The sequence below is a fragment of the Poeciliopsis prolifica genome, unplaced genomic scaffold (genome assembly GCF_027474105.1).
Source record: "Poeciliopsis prolifica strain line A6 unplaced genomic scaffold, Auburn_PproV2 SCAFFOLD093, whole genome shotgun sequence".
NCBI classification, from domain to species: domain Eukaryota; kingdom Metazoa; phylum Chordata; class Actinopteri; order Cyprinodontiformes; family Poeciliidae; genus Poeciliopsis; species Poeciliopsis prolifica.
In genome coordinates, this window is record NW_026562468.1 from 431,819 (window position 1) to 453,893 (window position 22,075).

The 22,075-nt window shown below is 41.2% G+C and overlaps 1 protein-coding gene across 2 annotated transcripts in view; it reads left to right on the forward strand.

The window, feature by feature from the left end:
* Window positions 1–22,075, forward strand: part of pdzrn3b (PDZ domain containing RING finger 3b) — a 115,874-nt gene that overhangs the window by 63,183 nt on the left and 30,616 nt on the right. Inside the window, exon 1 of one of the 2 annotated variants that reach the window (XM_055022960.1) lies at window positions 5,798–5,849. The exons of the other annotated variant lie outside the window; for it this stretch is intronic. Coding sequence (XP_054878935.1) covers window positions 5,841–5,849 — 9 coding nt within the window. The 5' untranslated portion in view covers window positions 5,798–5,840. Of the gene's footprint in view, window positions 1–5,797; window positions 5,850–22,075 lie in introns of those variants that run through there. 2 annotated transcript variants of the gene reach the window in all.

Genomic DNA, 22,075 nt, shown 5'->3' on the forward strand with positions numbered 1-22,075 from the left:
TACCCATCTATCATGGATGGATACACAAACTCGCAGTCCCGCTCCATGTTTGCTTGTGTTTGTGTTGTTAAGTGTGTGCATGTCTGTCCATGGTGGGGGTTTGCTGCAACAACAAACTGGCCTCACCGTGGCATTAAACAGTCCCATATTTTCAGGAAGGAAGTGAACACAACCGGTTGCCACGACGTTGCGTGCGCTCATTTAACAGCAAATACAAGTCAGCTGAGCAGTTCAAGGAGGCATCCTTCCCACGAGCTCATTAGAAACCAAAGACTGTGATGGAAGCATTGTTATCTCAGCCTTCCTTTGTCTCCCCCCACCACTCTTCCTTGGTTACCTACAGCGGAGCAGAAATGAAGGCCAGATGCCAGTCCCAGAAACACTACCGATTTAGCAAATCAAAAAAATATTCTTGTGCTTGGATTTCTTTCTGCTTCTCATGTGGTGTTTTCCACTGAGTCCCTGCTGTGGACGGCCACAGAGCTCTCCGTCACTTTTCCACTCGTCTGCACGGTCACAGCTGTTGGAATGCATACACCGCCTTGTAACGTAGCTTCACATGTTTTCGTTCCTTACGTAGCTGAGTCTCTATTTTTTTTGTGTGTGTGTGTAATTTTTTTCCCTTGTTCTTTTCTTTCTCTATACTCTCTCTTGAACTTTGCTCTTTCATTTGCCTTGTTGCTGAAAAAGTGCTATATAAATAAAACTTCTTCTTGTGCTCCCTAACTTGATTTTAGACTCAGCGGATGTTGCCGCTTGATCTGAGCTCATCACAATGTCTTGTTGTTGTAAAATCTTGTTGTTTTCCCTGTTTTCCCATGGCTTGTAATTAGAACCGTATGATCTGCTGGCTGAAGAGGAGGGGAGGGACAGAAGTGATGTTTGGGATGATGCAGGGGGTCGTCTTCCTCTCCACCTTGCTATAACCTACTTGTGAGTGTGTGTGCGTGCACATGTGTGTGTGAGACCATGGCCAAATTAAAAGCTTGTGCGTTCACATTCAATTAAAAGCCCCTCCGGTCCCTCTCTAATCTGTGGCTGTGGTGAAACAGCTGCACTGACTCCACACCATGTGTTTTCCTCATTGACTGTTGAAAAACGTTGAAGCTTGTCTCTTCTCGGACGCGCTCGCCTCCCCACAAATGGACACTTTTATTAGACATTGAGAGAAAACTGATACCACAACATCAGAAATAGTATTCAAATGTTTACACAACAGGCGGCATCACCCTCTTCGTGTCATTATTCCCTTATCGCGCCAGGCAAAATAAGGCACAATTACAGAAAGATAGTGGAATGCGGGATGGCAGGGGGGAAGTGAATAATGGCTGGTAAACAGAAACTCAGGGTTTGCTGGTCTTTGATGGAAGGAGACATGAACAAGCCCCCCACCCCTTCCACTATGACAATTATGCTTTATTTGCTGATTTGAATCCCAGTCAGACTTTCCACATCAGAGGCACGGTGAGACATCTCACCATGATCATTACTGCTGCCTGGGCTGCTGCACACTACTGAAAACAAAGGAGATCAAGCTGTTCGCTGGACCTTGGCAAAGCTCTTTACTTTTTTATTATAGTTGTAGAACTGACAAAGAATTGATGAAGGAGCCACTTGCTCACATTTTACATTTGGTTTCTCCTGTAAATTGTAACTATTTACAGTCAACCAAACAGAGATTGCAAATCAGTTCCTTTCCTAAAGAATTCCCAGCCTTCAAGTTTTTCTGCAAATAAATACATTTCATAGTTTTTTCTGGAATTCTTTCAGCCTGGGCGATTCTGCTCGATTCTCATCTCCCTTTAGGCCTCTGTCTGAAATTTCTCCAATTGAGGACAATTTCGAAGGGTGAATTTCATCCCAGAAAATCAGTGAACAGAAGGAGCTGTGAATGACAATGTTAAATTTAAAGAAACGGTTAGATATTTTACAATCATCTGAAGTCATCTTGGTGGTTTCCAGGCAGCCAACAATTGCCTCTAGTAAGCTAAAGTACCTCTCTTCTGGAGGTTGGTCCACATGGGAGCACAAGCCTCTGTGCTGGTTTGAATTCTAGTCTGCCTATATAAGATTGTAGTTTGGCAATGACAATGGAGAAAATGAATGAAGCTGTTCAGTCCATGTTTGCCACACTTCCAAATATTAAGCTGTTAAAGTCAGAGAAAGAGTGTACGACCCTGTGGCCCTACAAACCACAGGGTCTGGCTAGAGTCTAATTTTGAATGTTTGTGCACAACACTTTGCAGCATAATTCCCTTCAACACTCATTACGTACGGTATGGCAAAATGTTAGCGATTGGCCTCCACCAAGCAATCTTCTCAGTAGCCGAGAAAACACAGCACAAGGATAGAACAGGGCCTGGCTTCTGCAAGGCCAGGATTATATTTAATTGATGAAAAGTAAAAGTAGTGCATGATGAATTTAATTGAATAAAAATCTGAAAAGTGTGTTTTATTCAGCTATCAGGTATTGTCGAGTTTATCACAATATTCTCTGGTATTTATTGTGATACAATCCTTTAATTTTTTTTTCCATCAATAGATTATATTTCAGTGGCTGAACTTAACTACCGTTAAAGCCCCAAATCACAAAAACTGCTGATTTAAAAAAAATACTAACAAAATATCAGCTTACTTTGTTCAATAAGCTACTTCAAGACAAGAGCTACAATAATAATTACAATTTCACCATTAAAAACCACATAATAACTGCATTAAATTGTGTTTAAAGAAATTGAAGTTAATTTCAGCTCCCATAAGTCAACAGTAAAACAAATGCAAACATCATGCACAGTTTAGCACAGGTGAGCTCAAGTCCAGTCCTCGAGAGCTACCATCCTGCAACTATCAGATGCATCCCTGCTCCAACACACTTGAATCAAATGAATGACTCGTTACCAGGTCTGTTCATAGCTGAGCCTGGTCTACTGGAGTGAGGCTGCAACTAAAAGTTGCAGGACGGTAGCTCTCCAGGACTGGACTTGAGCACCCCTGGTTTAGCATGATGTTTGCTACATTGTCCATCGATATCCTTTAGAGACTTTTTTTAAAAAAAATCAAGGTGAGAATATGCATAGCATCATAAAATCCTGAATGAATTCAATAAAGTTTGTGGTTTGTAATGTGACTAAATGTGGAAATGTTTTTGTCCAAGACACTGTACTTGCACTTTCAGCACATATGAATGGGCCTCTTAATTCTTAAGCCTGTGCATGCATTATGACTCGACCACTTTTTGGGTGGCCAGTTTCCTTCTCTGTGAGAGGTAAGAGTAAGACAACAATGAGGCGGTCAGCAAAGCCGGTCTAGGCGCCTGATCGGTCCTAAATTTCAACCTGTAGACAGACAAGTCTAGCCAGTGTGCAGCCTCATTCCAGGCCTTGATCATCCATGGTACAGAGAAAGACCAACCAAAGAGAGTCAGCCAACCATCCCCGAAGGTTTTAAGTCCATCCTCTGCCATTTATTCCCTTCATCTGTTTTCTCCCTTGACTCGTCTTCGATCTCTGACTTTGAAATTGCTCTTTACAACTTCTTCAGCCTCCAGACCCTCCATTTGTGGGCGTAAGGCAGCATATATTAGAGTACTTAGAGAATCATGAAGCTGACGTATAGCGTGCTGTCAGGATTCACTTACAGTTCCCCTTTGAAAAAGAAAACCTCAGGCACGTTGGAGGCGATGGGTTTACGAAGAGGCAGGAAACGTATACCACATCTGCTGGAAGAAAGAGTTGATAGTTACGCTACTGATCCTCAAACTCTTGGCTTGTCTTTTGAATATTAAAGTGAACCCCACTTGAAGAGATTGCACCGGACATACTGGTCTAGGGGTTAAGATAATAGCAGTATGCTGTTCTGGAAACCAATGCTCTTGCACATGGTTCTCTTATCTGTGAGAATTTGCCTCACAAATTGTGTAATAGAAAGTCCATGTGGTCTCGGTTGAAAAATGGAAAAAAGAAAAATTGCACATGTTCACTGAAACAGTGCCGCCATTGTGCTGCATTTTGTCTGCTTGGTTTTATTGCCACTCTGAGAATCGGTCTGCTGTTTATGTGACACAAAGATCTTTTGGTTTTTCCTCGTGAGTGTGCTTCAGCTGCAGAACATGTAAACAGACCCCTCCGGTGCTGAGCTATAGGCAAAAACAATCGAAAGGGGGGGATCTGTATGGACCATACAAGCCAGACTGTGCAGAGACAGACGAGATGTGTTTGTGTTCTGGCTCAGTCCACCTTCTTCCCCCTCCCTTTCTCCTTTTTATCTTGCCGTCTTTTCTGTCCTGCCTTGTCTCTCATTTCATCTTCATCTTTCTTCATTTTTCTCCTCCCTGTAATCAGCGCCTTTTGAAGTGGGCCGAGGAGATGGATTAGAGTGGGACCTACAGGGTCTTTGACCCGGGGTGAGTTGGGACGAGTAATTAGACAGGGAATTAAGAGGAAGCCCGGCCCCTCTCTCATGTGTTTCTTGTTGGGTAATGTTGTACATTAGAGTCCCACATTAGAAGAGTAGAAGTGGTGTGGGAAATGGAAATTGAACATGGGATATCTTAGGTTAACAGACTACTGTTTCTAATAACTTAACCACAGGACAGAGACGGGGTCTCGAGTTTGCAACTTGAACTTGAGTTGTGAATAACTGATATAAAACAGAAGTTTTTGTCTTGCATTAATCCCACATTCAACATACTAAAGACTTGATTTAGAATCATGGGAAGAGATTCTAGCATTATGAGCAGTAATGAAAGTATGCTCATAAGAGAAGATTATTTGTTTGAAGAAGATTATTTGTTTGAATGACTGATGTTGTTATGTCTAACTTTCTGTGGTGGTTAAAAATGATTGATTCTGATCATCTGACATACAATGTTACGTCATATGGTTTCTCTGTGCTATGTTTTGACAGTACATATCACATAATTGAGCAAGCAGACCACAAAGACAGGCAAATTCTCCTGTTTTATGGATATGTTTGATTTATTAACCAGAGATGTTCATGGTTCATCACAACCTGTTATTGGTTCTCTGTATTGTAAACATGTCCATATAGATTTTTCTACTTAAGTGAGCTTTCTAGGTAGTATCTTTTAATAAGACTTTTTCAAAAATATAAGCAATTCCTGTTTGGTTCCAGACTGGTCATTGTCTTCCTATGGAAGATTTTTTCAGCTTCTTCCATCTCATTGTTTCTGTTTAACCTTTAATACTGAAAAAAGTTGAAAATCTTTTTTTTTCTTCTCAGTAACAGCATTCACACTGAAGAGTGCTATAGTCAGCATGATGTGGTGAAGCTTATGCAAGGTGCATTCAAAGGTCTGAAAACCTTTGGATTTTTTTTTTCATTTCCAATCACCTGGCCACCAGTAAAGCTGGGGAAGAAAAAACAAATAATTCCAGTTGCCTACTGCGTTTTTTTGACTCCTCTCTAATATGAACAGCAGCTTTTGCACAAATCACACAACCCCATTCTTACTTTTCTCTTTTTTTTCCTCAGTGTATGCCTTTTCTGATGAGTGTTAATTTTGTCATGTAAAGTAACTTTTTGCTGCGCATGTTGTTGAGAATAAGAGTTGATTGCAGTCAGAGGAATTCTGTCCATCAACTGAACCAGCTGGAGCCAGGTACTATGTCATTAAACAGAGTAACAAGAAGAGCACTGACATGCCCAAATATGGACATCCAGTCGTCTCGTTTCACCCTGTGAGATAGGAATATGAATCCATATAGGCGAGAAGTGACATCCACTCTAAAATAACAAACACTAAACATTCCTTTCCTTTGTCTCTTTGTCTCTGCAGGTAAGAAAGTTTCCATCCACTTCAAAAAAAAAAGTTGATTCTTATGTTCCAAGTAAGTAAAAAGGTCACAGTTTTGTGTTTTTTATCTGTTTCTTCATGCTACTGCCTGACAGCCCATGTTTCAGCTTTGTGTTTTATTGGCCGTGTGTGTATGGGTATGTGTCTGTGTGATATCCCGAGGGTACCTGTTGTTGTGACAGGCTTTTGACTTGAGCAGCGTTCGAAGATAATGTGCAAATTGTAATCTAGGAGCTCCCATTCCACAGCCTGTGTCATGCTGTGTCAGTCAAAAGCTGGCCGCAGATTGCAGACGCGAGCTGATGCTATCTCACTTATTCAACGGTGCGTGGCGCCACAAAAGAAACCACTTACCATTGGTGGTTTGGCGTCAGGAGGAAGAATATTGGCTATGTGATAATGGAGACTTAACCTGCATTGACTTACATGTTTGGAAAAAACTTGAGTGTTTGCTAAAGCATCTCTACAGGTTGGGAATTCAGTTCTTAGTAATAACCAACAAAATGATGAATTACTCTGTGTTCTATCAAGAAAACTAATTAAGTAATACTTTTATAGTCATTTCCATTGTTCATTTTTGACAAAAGGAGGTTTTTAGGGATTCATCTGAGATGATGTACTGCTTGGAAGAGGACTCCTCCCAAAGCACAGGCACAAAAACATTTGCTCACTTCCCCCTAAACCCATAACTTTCTGCTTGCATACCCCACCTGCTTTCCTCGACATCTAAAAACATCCTGGAAGCAGCGGGGGAGCGGGAGGGCCGCATGACAAGGGGGGCGTCAGAGATAAGAGCATTTACTCTAACAGTTGTAGACATCCTTATCGCACTGAATGAACAAAGTCAACAATAGATTTGGTCGGCATCAGCAGCACTTCCAAGAATATGACAAAGACAAAAACTGAACCAACCTTATAGGCTTTCTTTTTTTAAAACCAACATTTATGACTATCCTATACCAAAACTCCATTAGCACCCTGAGCAGCTATTGCAGATTATTATCAAGAACTGAAATGAAAAATAATTTGAAAACCAAATGTGTAATTTACATTACCTTCAACAAGCAAACTCACATTTCATAGGAGTGAGTACATTCAACATTTTAAAAGTTTACTCAAAATGTGCTTAAAAATTGGATGGAAACATAGCTACATTGGAATACTGTTTGTGTTGTAGATGTGAAAAACAATCTTCCATATTCTTCTGGGATAGTTGGAAAGATGGACTAGTTTTCTTAAAATGAAACTAAAGCAGACCGTCCAAAATTTTTACTAAGTTGCATTTACATTCTGTCTGATGAATTTATGGGTGAAAAATTTGACCATAAGGTTTGTTTGGCTAAAAGCAGCATGGTACTTCTCCAAACCTGCACTAAAGAAACAGTGGAGGCAGTATTATGCTTTATGGTTGTTTTACTATCGGTGGAGTCAAGGTAAAGTGAGGTAGCAAATAGGAATCATTATTGACTCCAACCTGCAGGTTTTTGCCAGAAAGATGAAGATGAACTTCAACTTTAGGCCTGAGAACAACCTAAACCATACATAGAATTCAACAGGATGGCTTCACCAGAAGATGATTAAAGTTTTGGAATGGTGGAGCCAGAGCCCAGACTTTAATTTGAAGAGAGTTGTGCACCAGCGACATCTTTTCAGTCTATCAATGAAAGATGTGGTGTGTGTCTTTGCAAAGACGTTTTTTTGCTTAGCAAACTTCTATGATAAACTTCTACCTGAACAATACCAAAAGGTACTGCAAAAAGGATGGAGTTAAGGTTCTAGCATTTTAACAGGGCTGTCTGGAGTTGTTGCTATTAAGCAGTGTCTTATCTTATCCCTTTTCAAGCCCTTAGACATTGGTTCATGACCAAATCATTTTTGCTTTGCTTTCAACGCTTGATATCACAGATATTTTCTTGTCTTGGAGGGAAAAATGACTGTGTCATCCATATCCACGTTCACGGTGCATTTTAGCTCCTAGGTTGTATAGAACATTTGAAATTGATTCTTTCCTGGGATAGCCAACCCCACTCTTGACACCAGGGCACATTTAGTTCTGTGCAGTCTCACATTCACCCTCATTTCCTTTCCAAGCCTTCATCCACTTTTGGCCAGACCACACATCCCCAACGTTGATAGCTCTGCTGGCTTGCTTGTATTCTCCCTCACACTCAACCGTGCAATCATGACCTTAGATAGGGATCACGTTTAGCCTCGCTTGGCTGCTAACTGCTTTCAATTGCGTTTTGGGCTTACAATCCAGCAGAGGTTGAGGTACCCCTCAGTGTTTATAAACAGTTATGATTGCATTTGCTCAATGAAAGGATCTGAAATTAATTTCTTTTTTTTCTGAAAAGGTCAACAGAGACGCATCTACCATGCCAACTGGATTTGTACTGCATGTTCTGAACTTGCTTCGTTTCTGCGGTCTGGTTTTGGCCTGAGTGCCGGTGAAAACGAAGAGCGTATGGGTTAAGCAGGAGAATGATGCAGTAAAACATTTTGTGGGCAGCTGGGTAAATCACACACTGCGACTCTGGTAGACCTGACAAACCCAGACATGTTTTTGACAGTTTTTTTTTAACAGAGTGCACTACGCAGCTAACAAGGTCACAGTTAACAGAAATTCTTTATCTTGAGCTTATTTCTGCAGCTTTAAAACCGAGCAGTACCTGATGCAAAGTAACCCGATACAAAAAAGGTATCGTAATTACTAAATGGTCATATCTCCTAAAAGGGTCTGTGAACGCAATAGCCGGTCTTTCTCTTGTTTACCTTGAAAGCCTGGAGGCCGTGCTGTACATGCAAATCACTGTTATTGTAGCAGAAACAAGAGGCATAAAAGGTGATACAGAAAGAGGCGATAATGAGCCTCGTCTTACCCTTTCACATTCTCTCCTCCCCAACAAGTCTCTGCAATCAGTACCATCTGCTGCTGTGATTGAGCTATAGACTTAAATGATCTGGCAGTCAGGCTAATGCCCACAGATAGGAAGTTGTCTCTGTACATAAATTTATTATTTTGGGTTTTTTATCAGTTAATGAAGAAGGGGGAAGAAAGGGAACAGCATTTTCTGATGGGCCAATGATTTACACAAGGGAGTCAGAAGTACACAGGAATAACAGCTCTGGATCATGATGGGTAACAGTTCCAGACCATCGGGATCCATGATGGCTTCGCCTTGGCATCTGTTTGGAAAGCGGGGGTGGGCAATAAACTCACTTTCAGCATGATCATATTTGCTGGCTTGAACCCCCATCACCCTTCAGAACTGCAGCCCTGAGAAAGCAACAAAGTCTCCTTAATTAGTCTTTTTGAAATTAACACGGGGTCACTGACATTTATTTATTTATTTTTTGAAGAGACAGGGGAGAAAACAAGACACGGTTTTGTTACAGAGAGGAATTGCGGGTTTATCTGGAGTGCCAACACAGCGACCTGTGTATATGGACTTTAACTTATCCCCGTTGGAGTGATACATAGCTGGAGGGAAATGCTTTCGACTGGATAGAAATCTTCCGCTGCCATTGTGTAGCAGCTCACACTGCAGAGTGCATTTCTATCTGTGGACATTCGCTTGAGAATCTTTCACCTAGTCAGATGCTCTTGTGAAGGACTTTAAATGTAGGAAGAGAACCTACTTTCAGATGGATAGAATTCATTTGAGTGAAAATCTGTCATTGTGTGTTTTAGTTGCTCTCTTTTCAGATTAGGAAACAAAAGCTAACAACATAATAAAATAGTTAAATCCTCACAATTTTTGGGGGGAAATTCCCTCATCTACCACTTAAGGTCCACCTTTTGCATTTGAGAACCATTTCTTCATCGTATAGATTCAACATTCTATGTTCGAAACATTCCTTCGAGATTTTGGTCCATGTTGAAAAAATAGCAACGTTCAGATGTAGCAATTTTGGAAGCTGAGCATCTATGTTACCAAATTAACATTCGATCACATGCTTGACTTTGCATGTGTTCTCTCTTTAAAAACCCTAACCCATCTCATTTGAAAGGAGACCTGGCAAAATTCTTGTATTTCCTAACTTACACACACTTTGCAAATTACATTTTTCTGTTCCTGATTTTACTTTGTAACTCTTCCTTGGTCTTAAGATTCGGACTTGTTTAAACGCCAGAAGTTTTCTACTTCCTGCTAGATTCACTGTGGGCTTTTACAAAGTTTTTTTTGGTGCATGTGGTTTTGAAAAGAACTTCAGACTGCCACCCCACCCCATAGCGCTTGTCCGGTCTCCAACCATGACATCTGCTATGCTCCTCCTGAGCATTGCACTAACATAGAGAGAAGGGTAAGAAACAGGATCCCCTGGGGCCGTGCGCATCAATGGATGGCAGGGATCACACCTATCCCACATGAACTTTTATCCGTTTGACCGTGACATCTACCTCCACTAAGACCGCAGGACGTTAAACCCAAACCAGGTCAAGATAATTGATGTTTTTGCATCTACCTTTTTAACAAGCTCTTCCTTGTGCTCTCAGCTTGCTCTGTTTTGATGCTGTCTGGTCATGTCATCAACAACCAATACTGTGGCTAGCTAGTAGAATGCAGATCTCTATCGCAGGCTAAAGTTCTGTTGTTTGTACCATATATATTGTGCATTCCTAGTTTGTGGTAATGTTTATGTGTATGTACATACCAAACCGCACATATGCCAGACCATACTGCCCAGCACAGAGAGGTTGCTTGTTAGCACAATGTCAGATATGTCCATCACTGGCATCCCTTGCTGCTCAGCAGGCAGGCCTGGAGCCATAACACTGACGCATATTTCTCCTTGCTGCCCGTGTTTACTTCCTCATCCCTCTCTCATCCCCAGCTCCTTCTTTTCATTCTTCAATTTTTTTGTCTTTAGTCTGATCTCTTGATCTATTACATTTGACAAAATATCAAGATTCTAGATAATGAGTCTCTTATATTGGCTTGTTTTAATATTTATTGCAAAAAATAACATTACATCCCACAATGTGTCACTTTGCTTTTCTTGAATCCCTAAATAACAATAACAAAAAAGCCTTTCCACCAACTGTGGAAAGGCTTTTTTGCTTCAGTTCAAGAAATCAAATTCAATTAGTGGAGTAACATGGAGGAAGAGAGGTATCTCGGGAGGACTGGTTTAATCCAGATTTTTCTTATTGTCGCTGATCTCTGGGTTCTTGGAGGTCTTATTCTCCAAGAGCCTCCTTTTCTGGGGACAGGAACTGGAGGTGAGTCTTCTTTTATGCTCCCCTCTTCCTCCATCCTCCATCTGGTCGGACTTCAAAGGTGACTGCAGTCATCTTTTATTCCACTACCAGAAGCTTTGCTCTAATCTTCAAGTGTACACCAGGCAATCCTCGTCTGTTCAAACCCCAGTACTGTTTCTCACACTCCTCTTATCTGCAGAGAGTGTTAAATGTTATGTAATCTGGGCATTAAAACACCTTAGCCCCAGCAATCATGTTGCCCATGCATACACTGCTGGATATGTGCCTACTCTTGTTAATCTATTAATCAAACCCGGGTGAAATGGAATCTCCAGTGGAGATCAGAGGGTACGTCAGATTAGTTGTAGAGGAGTTGACCTCTCTTTGAGGGAATATAGGACACAGACTAATATAGTCTTGAATTATTGGAATTGACACACACAGTGCAACCAGAAAGCATTCACAGTGCTTCACATAGACACACCATCTCAAACTCATGTGCGTGCCTTTGCAAATCCAGGTCCAATCAACCGAATTTACCACACTCATTTTACGTTGTGGAAACATTTCAAGGATGATTAGTGCAAACAGCTCAATTTTGAACTTCAATGACAAACTATTAAGCAAAGGCTGCGAATACTTGTGCAATTGTTCGCGGTTTTCTGTTTTTAATAAATTTGTAAAAACACTCTGAAAAGGTTTTCTACATTGTCATGATGAGGTATTAACAGGGATGAAAAAATAAATTTTGAGAGTTTGTCTGACTTTTGGGGGGTCGACAATCAGCTGATTAATGTGAAACCGATCTAGTCTTCCTCCACAGATGTCTGAGAATCAATCTATCTCTAACAATGCCAGAATCCACCAGGTCGGATTGGTGATTGATCAGAAAACTGCATCACCCCTTGGAAGTGGTGTGTAGAATTTTGAGGACGTAGATTAGGTTGATACAATTTGGAAAGGTTGTTGACATAGGAAAATGTGAAAGAAAGTGAATTCTACATGCACTGTAGTAAATTACTCTAACCTTTGAAATCAGATCTGCTGATCGACAATGGCAGGAGAGTAAAATTTAAAACATTTTGACAAATATTTAGGACCCAGGGACTTGTGGACTATAATGAAGTTGAAGATTGGTGAATAAATATAAAATGGTTTATGATCAAGAAAACCTTTATTGTATAAGAACGTATTTTTTCAGGATTTCAAAGTTCCATCCATCGATTGCTTTTTGCCTGCCTATTTATAGTCCATTCTTCCTGCCTTCTTTTCTTCTTTTTTACATTTCATCCACTTTTCCATATATTCTTCCTAACTTTTCTATCTTTCTACATCCCTACCTTCAGGGAAGACTACTTTTATCTTCCCTTTACCAGCTACATTTTATTTTTCATTCAGGGCTTCTTCCCTTATAGATCCCATAGATCTACACTGTAGACTGACTTTTTTGGATCATAACAGCTTGGATTGGAGTTTTACTTATTAATTTTTAATGCAGAACCAGGTTTCCTTTGACTTTATTTCTGGTTTTGTTAAGCTGGTCTGAAGAACAGAGAATTCAGTATGAAGTGTTTGACCTCAGAGTGCAGCTCTGCTGTAAGCCTTCTCTGACCTCAGGCGTTCCTTTCATGGGAATCTGTTATGGATAAAGATCGATTTGAAGGGCTGGAACCATTTCCCCCACCCCACCCCAACACTCCCTTTTCTATGACTGCTCCTCCTCCTGCATGTCTCCTTTTCTCTAAAGCCTCTCTTCATCTTCTCTAGGAGCAGCAGTGATTACTCTTCAACCTCCAATGCCCGATGGACTTGTTTATTTCTGCTTCTCTCATTCAGCTGCAATGTGCCCAAGGTTAATTAAAACTGACAAAATAGCAAAAACTGAAATTGAAAAAACTTTTTAGTTAACAGAAATTAATAAAGAATTATGATTTATACGAAAAAACCATACCTAACTGAGACTGCAGTGCATTTATAAAACTTACACAAACGTACTGAAATTATAGAAATACCCTTTGTTTTCTGATTATGAAACTTTACAAACAATAGTTTTTTCTATCCGCACAAGAAGTTTATAGCAGTTTTTGGCAAATTACGGTAGCCAGTCAGTTATTGTTCAACAATAATTGAATCTATTTTCATAAAATGGTGTCTTCTGTTGTGCATTCATTACCCAATCGATCTATACATGATCAATACTTTTACCTAAGGTTTTTCCTAAGTATGTAGAAACTACAACTACTACTAGAACTAATAAAAACAATTATTGAACTAACAATAACTCATAACTAACAAACACTCTCTAGAAACTATCTAAAACTAACTGAATTAATTAGTCACAACGAAATAAAACCAAACTATTTTTACGAACCCAAAACTATTCTAACCCTGGTACACCCCCAGGGTTCACACTCAGCCCTGTTAACAAACACCAAACTTCACCACTTATCTCCTTTTTTTTTCACTTTTTCAGTGATAGCTCTCTCTGGTCAGCCTTTTCTAGCCCAGCTGAGGGGAAAAAAGTGTTTTAATGTGTTGAAGGCTTTAGTGTGCAGAGGCAGATCTCTGAGCCGTCCCCTCCCCAACCCGCCCCTCATGCTGCATTTTCCTCTGTTTTCTCTGCCTCGGGGTGGAAGCAGAATGAAAGAGGGTTCTCCCTGGGCACCGTGTACGCTCATAGAATGTTTGTTTACACCCAGGCAGCCAAGGAGTCGGGGGGTAGGCGGGGTCCTGTTCGGAGCTATGGAGGCCTGCACAGGACCTCTCCGGTCGATGTTAAGCAAGGGTGGGTGGAAGGGGGATCCAGGTGTTTCCTGTATGCCCGTTGAAAAAGCAGGAATGGGTGATGCCAACCAGCAGGATCGCAAAGATAGTTAAAAATGAAAGTGTCTGTGTGTGTGTCCCCTCCTCAGCTGTGTGGTCTCTTTGCTCTGCCAAAACAAGCAGATTTCCGGTTTAAATACTAATTCTGCCCAAAAGTGTATGGCCTTGTGTTCACTTTTCTTTTTGCACTGTTCTCCGAAATAAATCCTAAAGCTGTACTTGGGAAAAGGGAGGGGCTCTTAATCCCAAAACAAAGAAATATTTTAGCAGATTTTTTCTTTTCCCCCACAAATGATGAGGGGGATTTACAAGTTTTTAGAAGGCAGCTTCAAAGGAATATTTATATGTTCCTTTCAAAATATGCATTTTACGCGTAATCGGAGCTGTTGTCTGCTGGAGGAGGGTGGGGTCAGCCTGCCTTTTAAATCTGGATCAGGCCTTGGTTCTGCTGCTGACTCCAAAACTCCAAGAGGGAAAGAAAAAAAACCTACCAGAGGGAAGGAGTGACCCCTGGTGGGCAGAGTGTGCCCCTACAACTTGTTTCACTTAGAGCCGGTCTTTTGAAAACAGTATACAAACAGAAACATGTCAGTTGCAGTGTTCAGAATTTTTCCCCTGATGATTATCCACCACACTTACTTTCTGTGTCTTCCCTTTTTACAAGCTGACTCCCCCGCTCACCCACAACCACCTGTCAAGCTCATGTTTTACATTTGACAAGAAAGCATTTAGCCAACGGGCTCTGATTTATGGCACCTCTGAAAGGTGTAATTTGAGGTTTTCTGCTGGAAGCCTCAGGATGAAAACTGAAAAAAAAAAACTCTCCCTGTTGTAATGTCTTCCAAGGGACCAAGCAATGTTCATACATTGCTCCACTGTCTTCAGAGGATCAGACTTTTTCACCTACATTGAGGAGATTGGGTGGCAGAATCCATTAATGGCGCCTCGTCCAGCGCTGTCGCGTGAATCACCTGATGAGTCTGTATTCAAGAGCTGGCGAACGACGGTGATAACAGCCCTGACAGACGCGCAAGATTACATTAGCTGCCCATAAGAGAAGCCGATGGCACTCATCAGCAGACTGTTGTCTGCCATAGGCTTATTTCCGTCTGCCCCAGAGGATATTGCCATGGCGATGGGTGCAGTTAAGGTGGTGTTTATTCCCAGGCACAGCAGTCAGCCTTCATTGGACACTGGCAGTCTGGCGTTAAGGCCAGGAATGGCTAGGAAGAGACTTAAGATTAAAACTACCTTGTCTGTGAAGTATTTAGGGTAATCTAAAGTAAATTTGTTGTATTTCCCAGCAATCCAGATGAGACAGAGGTAGTGTCTAAATGGCAGGTGTAAAGTCATACAGCTGTTCAAACACACAAAACTTTTCAGTTTTGCTCATCTTTGTTAACTCCCCCCTCTTTGGTTACTGTGCTGTCTTAAACTGGCCCAGCGCTTTTAGGTCAGACAGGTTATATACCCTCACAGTCAACTCACAGCTTTGTGAAGCAACCGGCCAAGGTCCCATCATCCTCCAGACACCTGCCCACAGCATTCTCACCTCTGTGGGGTCAGCCAATTTCAAGATCTGCTTCGCCCGGTTTTTTTTAAGTGTAGGGTGCCTTCCAAAAGGCATGCATCTCAAAACTGTCCACATTTAGTTGCATCAGAACCACAAAAACTATGACAACTGGCTTGTACTTTATCAAGTCCATGGGACCCTGCTGGGCTTCACACTCCATTGAGTCATTCAGATTCAATCATTCACAGTCCAGTATCACTTGTAAGATACTGGACTATAGTATGGCAGAAGCAAGTCTGCCATGCCACCAGGCCTTCTGACCACCTGCAGGCAAGGCGAGTAGCATCCACCAACTGACACAAGCCAATGGAGCAGGGATTAAACCAGCAACCCATCAATTAAAGACAAACTCCTACCACTGTCGCCCTAGACTGGCTATTGCCTTCCTGTCCGATTACGCTCGATAAAAATTTTGCAACACAGCCTGGGTTTTCTGTCTTTCACAAGGAGGGCCTCTACTAGAATTTCTACTAAGCCAATCAGCAAACAAAACAAGAAGTAATGAATGACGACATTGATATTCTGCACTTTTCTTAGAATTGTAGTCTGCCTGTAGTTTTAGCAATGGCATCCGAGGAAGTGAACGAAGCCGTTCAGTGCGTGTTGGTCACTCTTCCAAATATTGAATTAACATTAACAGCCACCTCTTTCAGCTCAGCTCCTCTGTCTTTGGAAGATGTAAACAACAGTTAGTTTCATGTTGCATTATATGTGGCAGCCAAACGTTGTCGATTGATAACATCTAAAACTTCAACAGAAAACAATCCTCCATGAAGCAATCATTTCTCTGCAGCCGACAGCCCAGACCTTCTCTATGAAGCAAAGTATAGTAGAAGGAGCCGTTTTTTTACCAAGTTACCATCGACGCATAAATTGTCACAAGCCATTTAGGTGACTCAGCAAAGAAGTTCCAAAAAACTTAACTTTTTTGCCCACATGCAGGAAAAATGAACACCATTTCAATGTTGGAGCACAGTGGCGGCCACATCAGTCTGGAGAGGGAAAAAAATACAATGCAATGCTTGAGGAAAATTTGAGCAAAGGCTTGATTTTATATCACAGGTTCACCTAGTGGCATAACCACAACTCTAAACACACAGCCAGAGTTTGGGTGCATTATCAAACAAAGTTGAATGCTTTTGCAAAAAAACACAGAAGTCAATTTTCCTTGGTTAAGAGTAAAACGATCTGCATTTGGTTCCTCAGATGTTTCAGATAGGTGCCAAGAGACGCTCCTGGATCCAATCTTTGGAAAGGGAAGCAAGCGTCTGAGTCGGCGAGGATGTGAAAGAAGGGATTCAGTTTGCATGATCTCCACAGCTCTTCAGAGACAGATGGAAGTTTTCATTTCCTTGGGATAACTCTGTCTGTTTGAACAGGTGGACCATGCCACCCCCCCTAAGGTCAATAGATGTTCCAACTCCTTTCATCCTCCCTCCCCCTTGTCCAGTTTGCTTGCTCTCCTGTGAGCATTGCATTCTTCAGCAGGAAAAGCCACGTTTCAGAGATCGGTCTCTCTGACTTGCCTCTGATTCCTCTTTAATGCTCTCCATCTCCCCCTCTCCCATCATTCCTGTTATTACCGTAGCAATCAGCTGGGTTTAGAGACTCGGAAATCCTAATTAGCATGGGGAAAAGTGAAGGTTCTGATTATAAAGTGGAGGGTATGTAGGGTGAGAAAACATGATGTTATAGTATATTTTGTTACATATATGTTACATATGTTTTTGTGTTGCTCCAGTATTATGGATGCAACCAGACATGTTAGTCCTGCTAGATTGGAGCCTGGGCTCCAGCTAGTTAGGCTCATTCTCCTTTCCTCCCACTGCAGACGCAACCAGCTTGGCCTCTGAAATATCCAAACACAGACCTACTCACGCAAACACACACACATGGGATTGCTCCTTGATACAGGAGAAGGGAAAGGAAAAGGAAGGGGGAGTAGTGATGTGATGCAGGCAAGGTTTGGACCTTTTGGTGAGAGGCCCACATTCAGACTGATGAGCTGCTATAGAATGTAGCAGGCAAACACCAGGGTAGCTCCTCCCCTGCACTCCAGGGACTGAGCCACTGTTCTGACACATTCATTGTTTGCTAAAAGTTGCATTTTCCCTTTTATGTCTAGTTTTGATCTAACCAATGCTGCTTGCAGGAGAAACTCATCTTTTCCATTTTTTATCATCTACCACCTGAAGAGCCTGCTTTGAACATGCCTGTTCTTTGTCGCTTAGTGTTTCAGATATTCCTTCCCAGGCCTATGATTTTCACCAGTAGGTGGCGATGTGGCTCTACAGAAGTTCCTCCAGTGCTCTTCTCTTCTGTTTTCAGCAGCAGCTACAATTTCATTTACTGCTGTTATGTTTAGGTAAAAATAGCTGCTAAAGGCATCTGAACTGACCAACTGGCTTCCAGTTTTGTCATTTCCTCTTGCAATGAAATGCAGAAATCCTCCTTGGTTACACTTTAGAGAGTAATCTTCACACATCATTGGTTTCACTAGCAGAAAAGAAGTCCTTTGCCTATTTAAAGAATTCAGAAAATTCACTATGAGAATTTCCTGTGTGATTTTGAACCTTATAAGCACTGTGGATGTTTTTGATAGAGAAAAAAAGACCCCTGCTGAGGTTCTTTGTCATACAAAGTGCTGCATGTCAGGAAACTAATAATAGACACCACTAGGCGTGCACTAACAAAACGGTTGGCTGATAAATTAGACCCATTTTTAATTTTTTTATTTTGAGAGATCAGTGATCGATCCATGTGAAAACAATCACATCTACCTCTGCAAAGGTCTGAAAATCATCTACTGACTGTCAGTTAGGTAAGCGAGCTATGTAGAGATCATGTCTCTACAAACATAGTTCACAACAGTTATACCACTGTTCCCACTGTTATTTTTCTTTGTATCTCAAGACTTTTCAAACAAAATTGGCATCAGCCAAAATTGAAAACAGAAAGTCAGTCTTTTTAAGCATAGATGATCAGTCAGAAAACTGCAGTCAGTGCACCCTTAAATACCACAGTAACATGTCCTGGATGACACCATGATTTGTTAGCAAGCACTGCTAATCCACCTCTTTGGCTTTTGCCGCTCCTCTTTGAATCTCTCACTGGCCATATGGTCATGTACTTCTACAAACAAAAGCAGGTAGGATAATCACAGCTGTGTTGAGATCAAAACAGTAGGAATTGCAGCTTGGCATTTGAACTCTGAACAGCCTCTGGCACTTCTAAGTTGTCTTGTTATTCCAGGCATAAGCATTACTTCCCCCTCTGCTTGCACGTTAAATGCGCAGCAAGCAAGCATGCATGTATTTGTTTTTCATTTTGTGTCATCCAGCTTCATTTCTCAAATCCAAATCTCCATGAAGTGTGTGTCAGCCACGTGTGTGGCGGTCGGGGGCAGATTTGTGATGTAATCAGGAATTAATTTTGGTCCTGCATGTGGAGTGGGACCAACAGGCCAATGTGCAAAGTGTGTTTATCATATATCGCGCCTGCTGCCACCATCTTTAGCCTTCTTACTATTTGAATAGTAATCTCATTACTAAAGAACAGGCAGAGAGAGATGGAGAACAGTTGAGGTTCACCTGATCCTTAGTGTTCATTGCACAAAGGAGCAGCGAATGGAATAAATCATGTCTGGTTATGTAACATGACTGTGTGCGGCCAAGCCAGGTAAACAGCCTGAAGAACAGAACTGTTGATCTGACTAGCTGGTAAGCTTTAGCATATATGACTATAATGTTACTTCAGAGAGATCATCACTTGTTTTTTTTTTTTTTTTTTTTTACGGAACAAAGGGATTATTGGATCCATGTAAATTGCATTATGTATCCTCTGACACCCCCAACAAGGGTAAACTGAGGGGAAGCCTTTTACACTTTTTTTGGATGCAGGTTACCAGTGTTAGTTTTATCATCATTGTCTTCTCAGTTGGGTGGGGAAGTGGGTCAACTTTCATTAGCCTGCTCACTGCTGTATCTTTTTCCTGGAATACTTTTATAAGGTTCTATAGCAAACTATATGTTTTTTTCCAACCAAGTGATGAAAATAGACATTTTAGAATCTTCTGTGGGCAGTTCATGTGGTCTCTGAGGGTGACCTGTGTCCTGCAGGCCCTGTGTCGGCTACCTCTGATCTAAGTAACACACCAGCACAGTCCTAGTCCAGTCCACTTGCTGCCAAAATCTGACCTGAATATCATCAAAGCCTTTTCAAGTATAAACACTTACATTTATTTATCTCATCTTTCAAACTTGAACTTTCACTTTCAGTAAAAAAGTTGTTTCATAACCTTTTTTTTTTTCAGATTAAAACATCTTTCACCTATATATTGTGACTGTTTAAATAAGATTCTGACAGACGGACACATTAAATACATTGGTTAGTGTGAGTTTTATCAGTTACCACTGAGATGTGCTGCTATGTGGTATTTTGTTCCAGCTGTGACTGGCACAAAATACCACCTCGAGTCCAAAAGTCAGTCGCTAAAAGAGAAAAAAAAAACTATTTTTGTTTTCCCTCCATCATGTCCTGCACTTGGAAACAGACTGAATGATGGGGTGGTGACTGAGAGCAGCTGATAAGGAAATGCACTCAGTGCTGGACTGAGGAGGGAGCTCTTTGTCGTGAGTCTCTGACAGAGATGGATGAGGTTGAAAGAGTTTTACCTTCAGTGGAAGAGAGCCCAGACTCCCCTGGCAGCTCATGATAAATTTGGCACAAACTGTTGGGGAAAAAAATAAAAAGAGAAGCAAAGTGAAGAATAAAAGGGTTGTTTTTTGGAGCTTTTGTTATCTGCATCTAGAAGACTTTGTACAGGAGATACTGGGTGGAACTGGCCAAAAATCAGCTTTGTAGGAGTCATGAAGTGACCTGCTTTTTGAAAACTCAACAATTACCATTTTTTTTCCAATCAGTAGTTCCTAGGTCACATTGGTGTGAATGTTAGCACTGAAAAAAAGATGACTAAAGCTTCACTGGTTGTATAAGAAACTATGTATCTATCTATTCCCTTGTGTTGGTTTGGAGAGGCTGAAGACTAACATTGCTTAGCAGTCCACCCACTGGATTTTCTTCTTTCTCTCCTGTTCTTTAGTACAGGCAGAGTAGCGTTAGCCTTAGCTAGCCTAACAAATAACATGCCTAAGCCAAATGAATGAAAGGTGACTCATATTATTTTTCAAATAAAAAATACATACAGCATCCATAGATATTGGATGTTCTTTTGATTCCACCAATTCCAATTTTTCACTATCTTGAGCATTGTTTATTTGCTCAAGTTTATAAACTTCTATACTTACACACTTCAACATGCATGAGATTGTTTTACATTAAAAGCAGGCTATTTTAAGCTGTTCTTCTCATTTGCCAAAGCCAACCACTCTGTTACAATGCCAGCCTATCATTCATCATATCAGCTGGTTTCAGAATTAATGTAGACTCCTGTGACAAAGGAAGCAGCCTTGGTAATAATCTTAATTTGGGCACTAATATCACACCATGCAAACATACGCTTGCTGCAAAGTAAGATTTTAATATTTACAATATCATACAAAGACTTTGTTTCATTTTTGTCCATCACAACATGTTTCTATGTGGAGTTATTTTAATTGAGCTGAACTAATCAACTGGATGAGTTGCAAGTAGTTGAACCACCAGTAACGCTGTAAACCAGAAGTCCTGAACTATTGAACTTCCGACCAGTAGCACTTCATGGTTATTTATTACAAGACTGTAAATTCAAAAGAAAGAAAAGGGGAGATTAGAGCCAGTTAAACCCAGTAGCAGCACATCACAAATTGCAAAAGTCTAAGATCAGGCAATGTCCACAAGACTGATTGGTCGATCCCTTTATCTTCGCTTGAGCAAGAATATTTTTTGTAATTTTATAATAATTGAGCAGCTGCTCTGCACCAGCTTTTGTTATGTAAGGTTGTTCTTTTTCAGAGAGGTGAGTGGAGGTCATCCGGTGGTGGGGGATGTGCCCTATGTCAAGGACCTCTCACCTCACTCTCCTCTACATGCATGGCCCCCCTCAGCCTCTCAGCAGGTTGTCTGTGTCATGGCCTGACTGACAGGTACAAAGTAACCGCTGCGTGCCCTGAGGGCCTAATCTCACCCCTGTCACTCAGTCATCTTGGACAAAGCCCCACAACCAACTTCTGTCTCCTCAAGCCGTCTGACCTACCACCATGTGTCCTCATTTAATTAAAGCAACAAAAAAGTCAGTTCTGTGAAATGTTAAGGTAATTGCAAACATGTGACTTAAAGGGAAAAAAAAGGCATGACATGCTCCAGTGAACGTGACTCCATCAACAGGAGCAGCGGTCAAGTAGAGCCTGTGAAAGGTGATATCGACATGTGGCATCCTCATTATGGGGCTCAAATGTCTCTTTGTAGGTGTTAGGCCAGAGTGAGGGGTTTATTGAAGTGGATGAAAAGGATTGCGCTGACCTCAGGATGAAGTCATGTTCTTGTCTTCTGCAGACGGAGCGTGACCCTTTAAGGTACCTCCTCACTCTTGGTCTATTCAGGGTGTCTACTGGGATACTGCAAGATTTTTCCCCTCCTTTCTCCTGAAGCAAAAGAAAGATGACAAATATTTTACCTTCTTTAAGTTGAAAACTATTATGGGTTATCTTCTGGAAGAAATGCA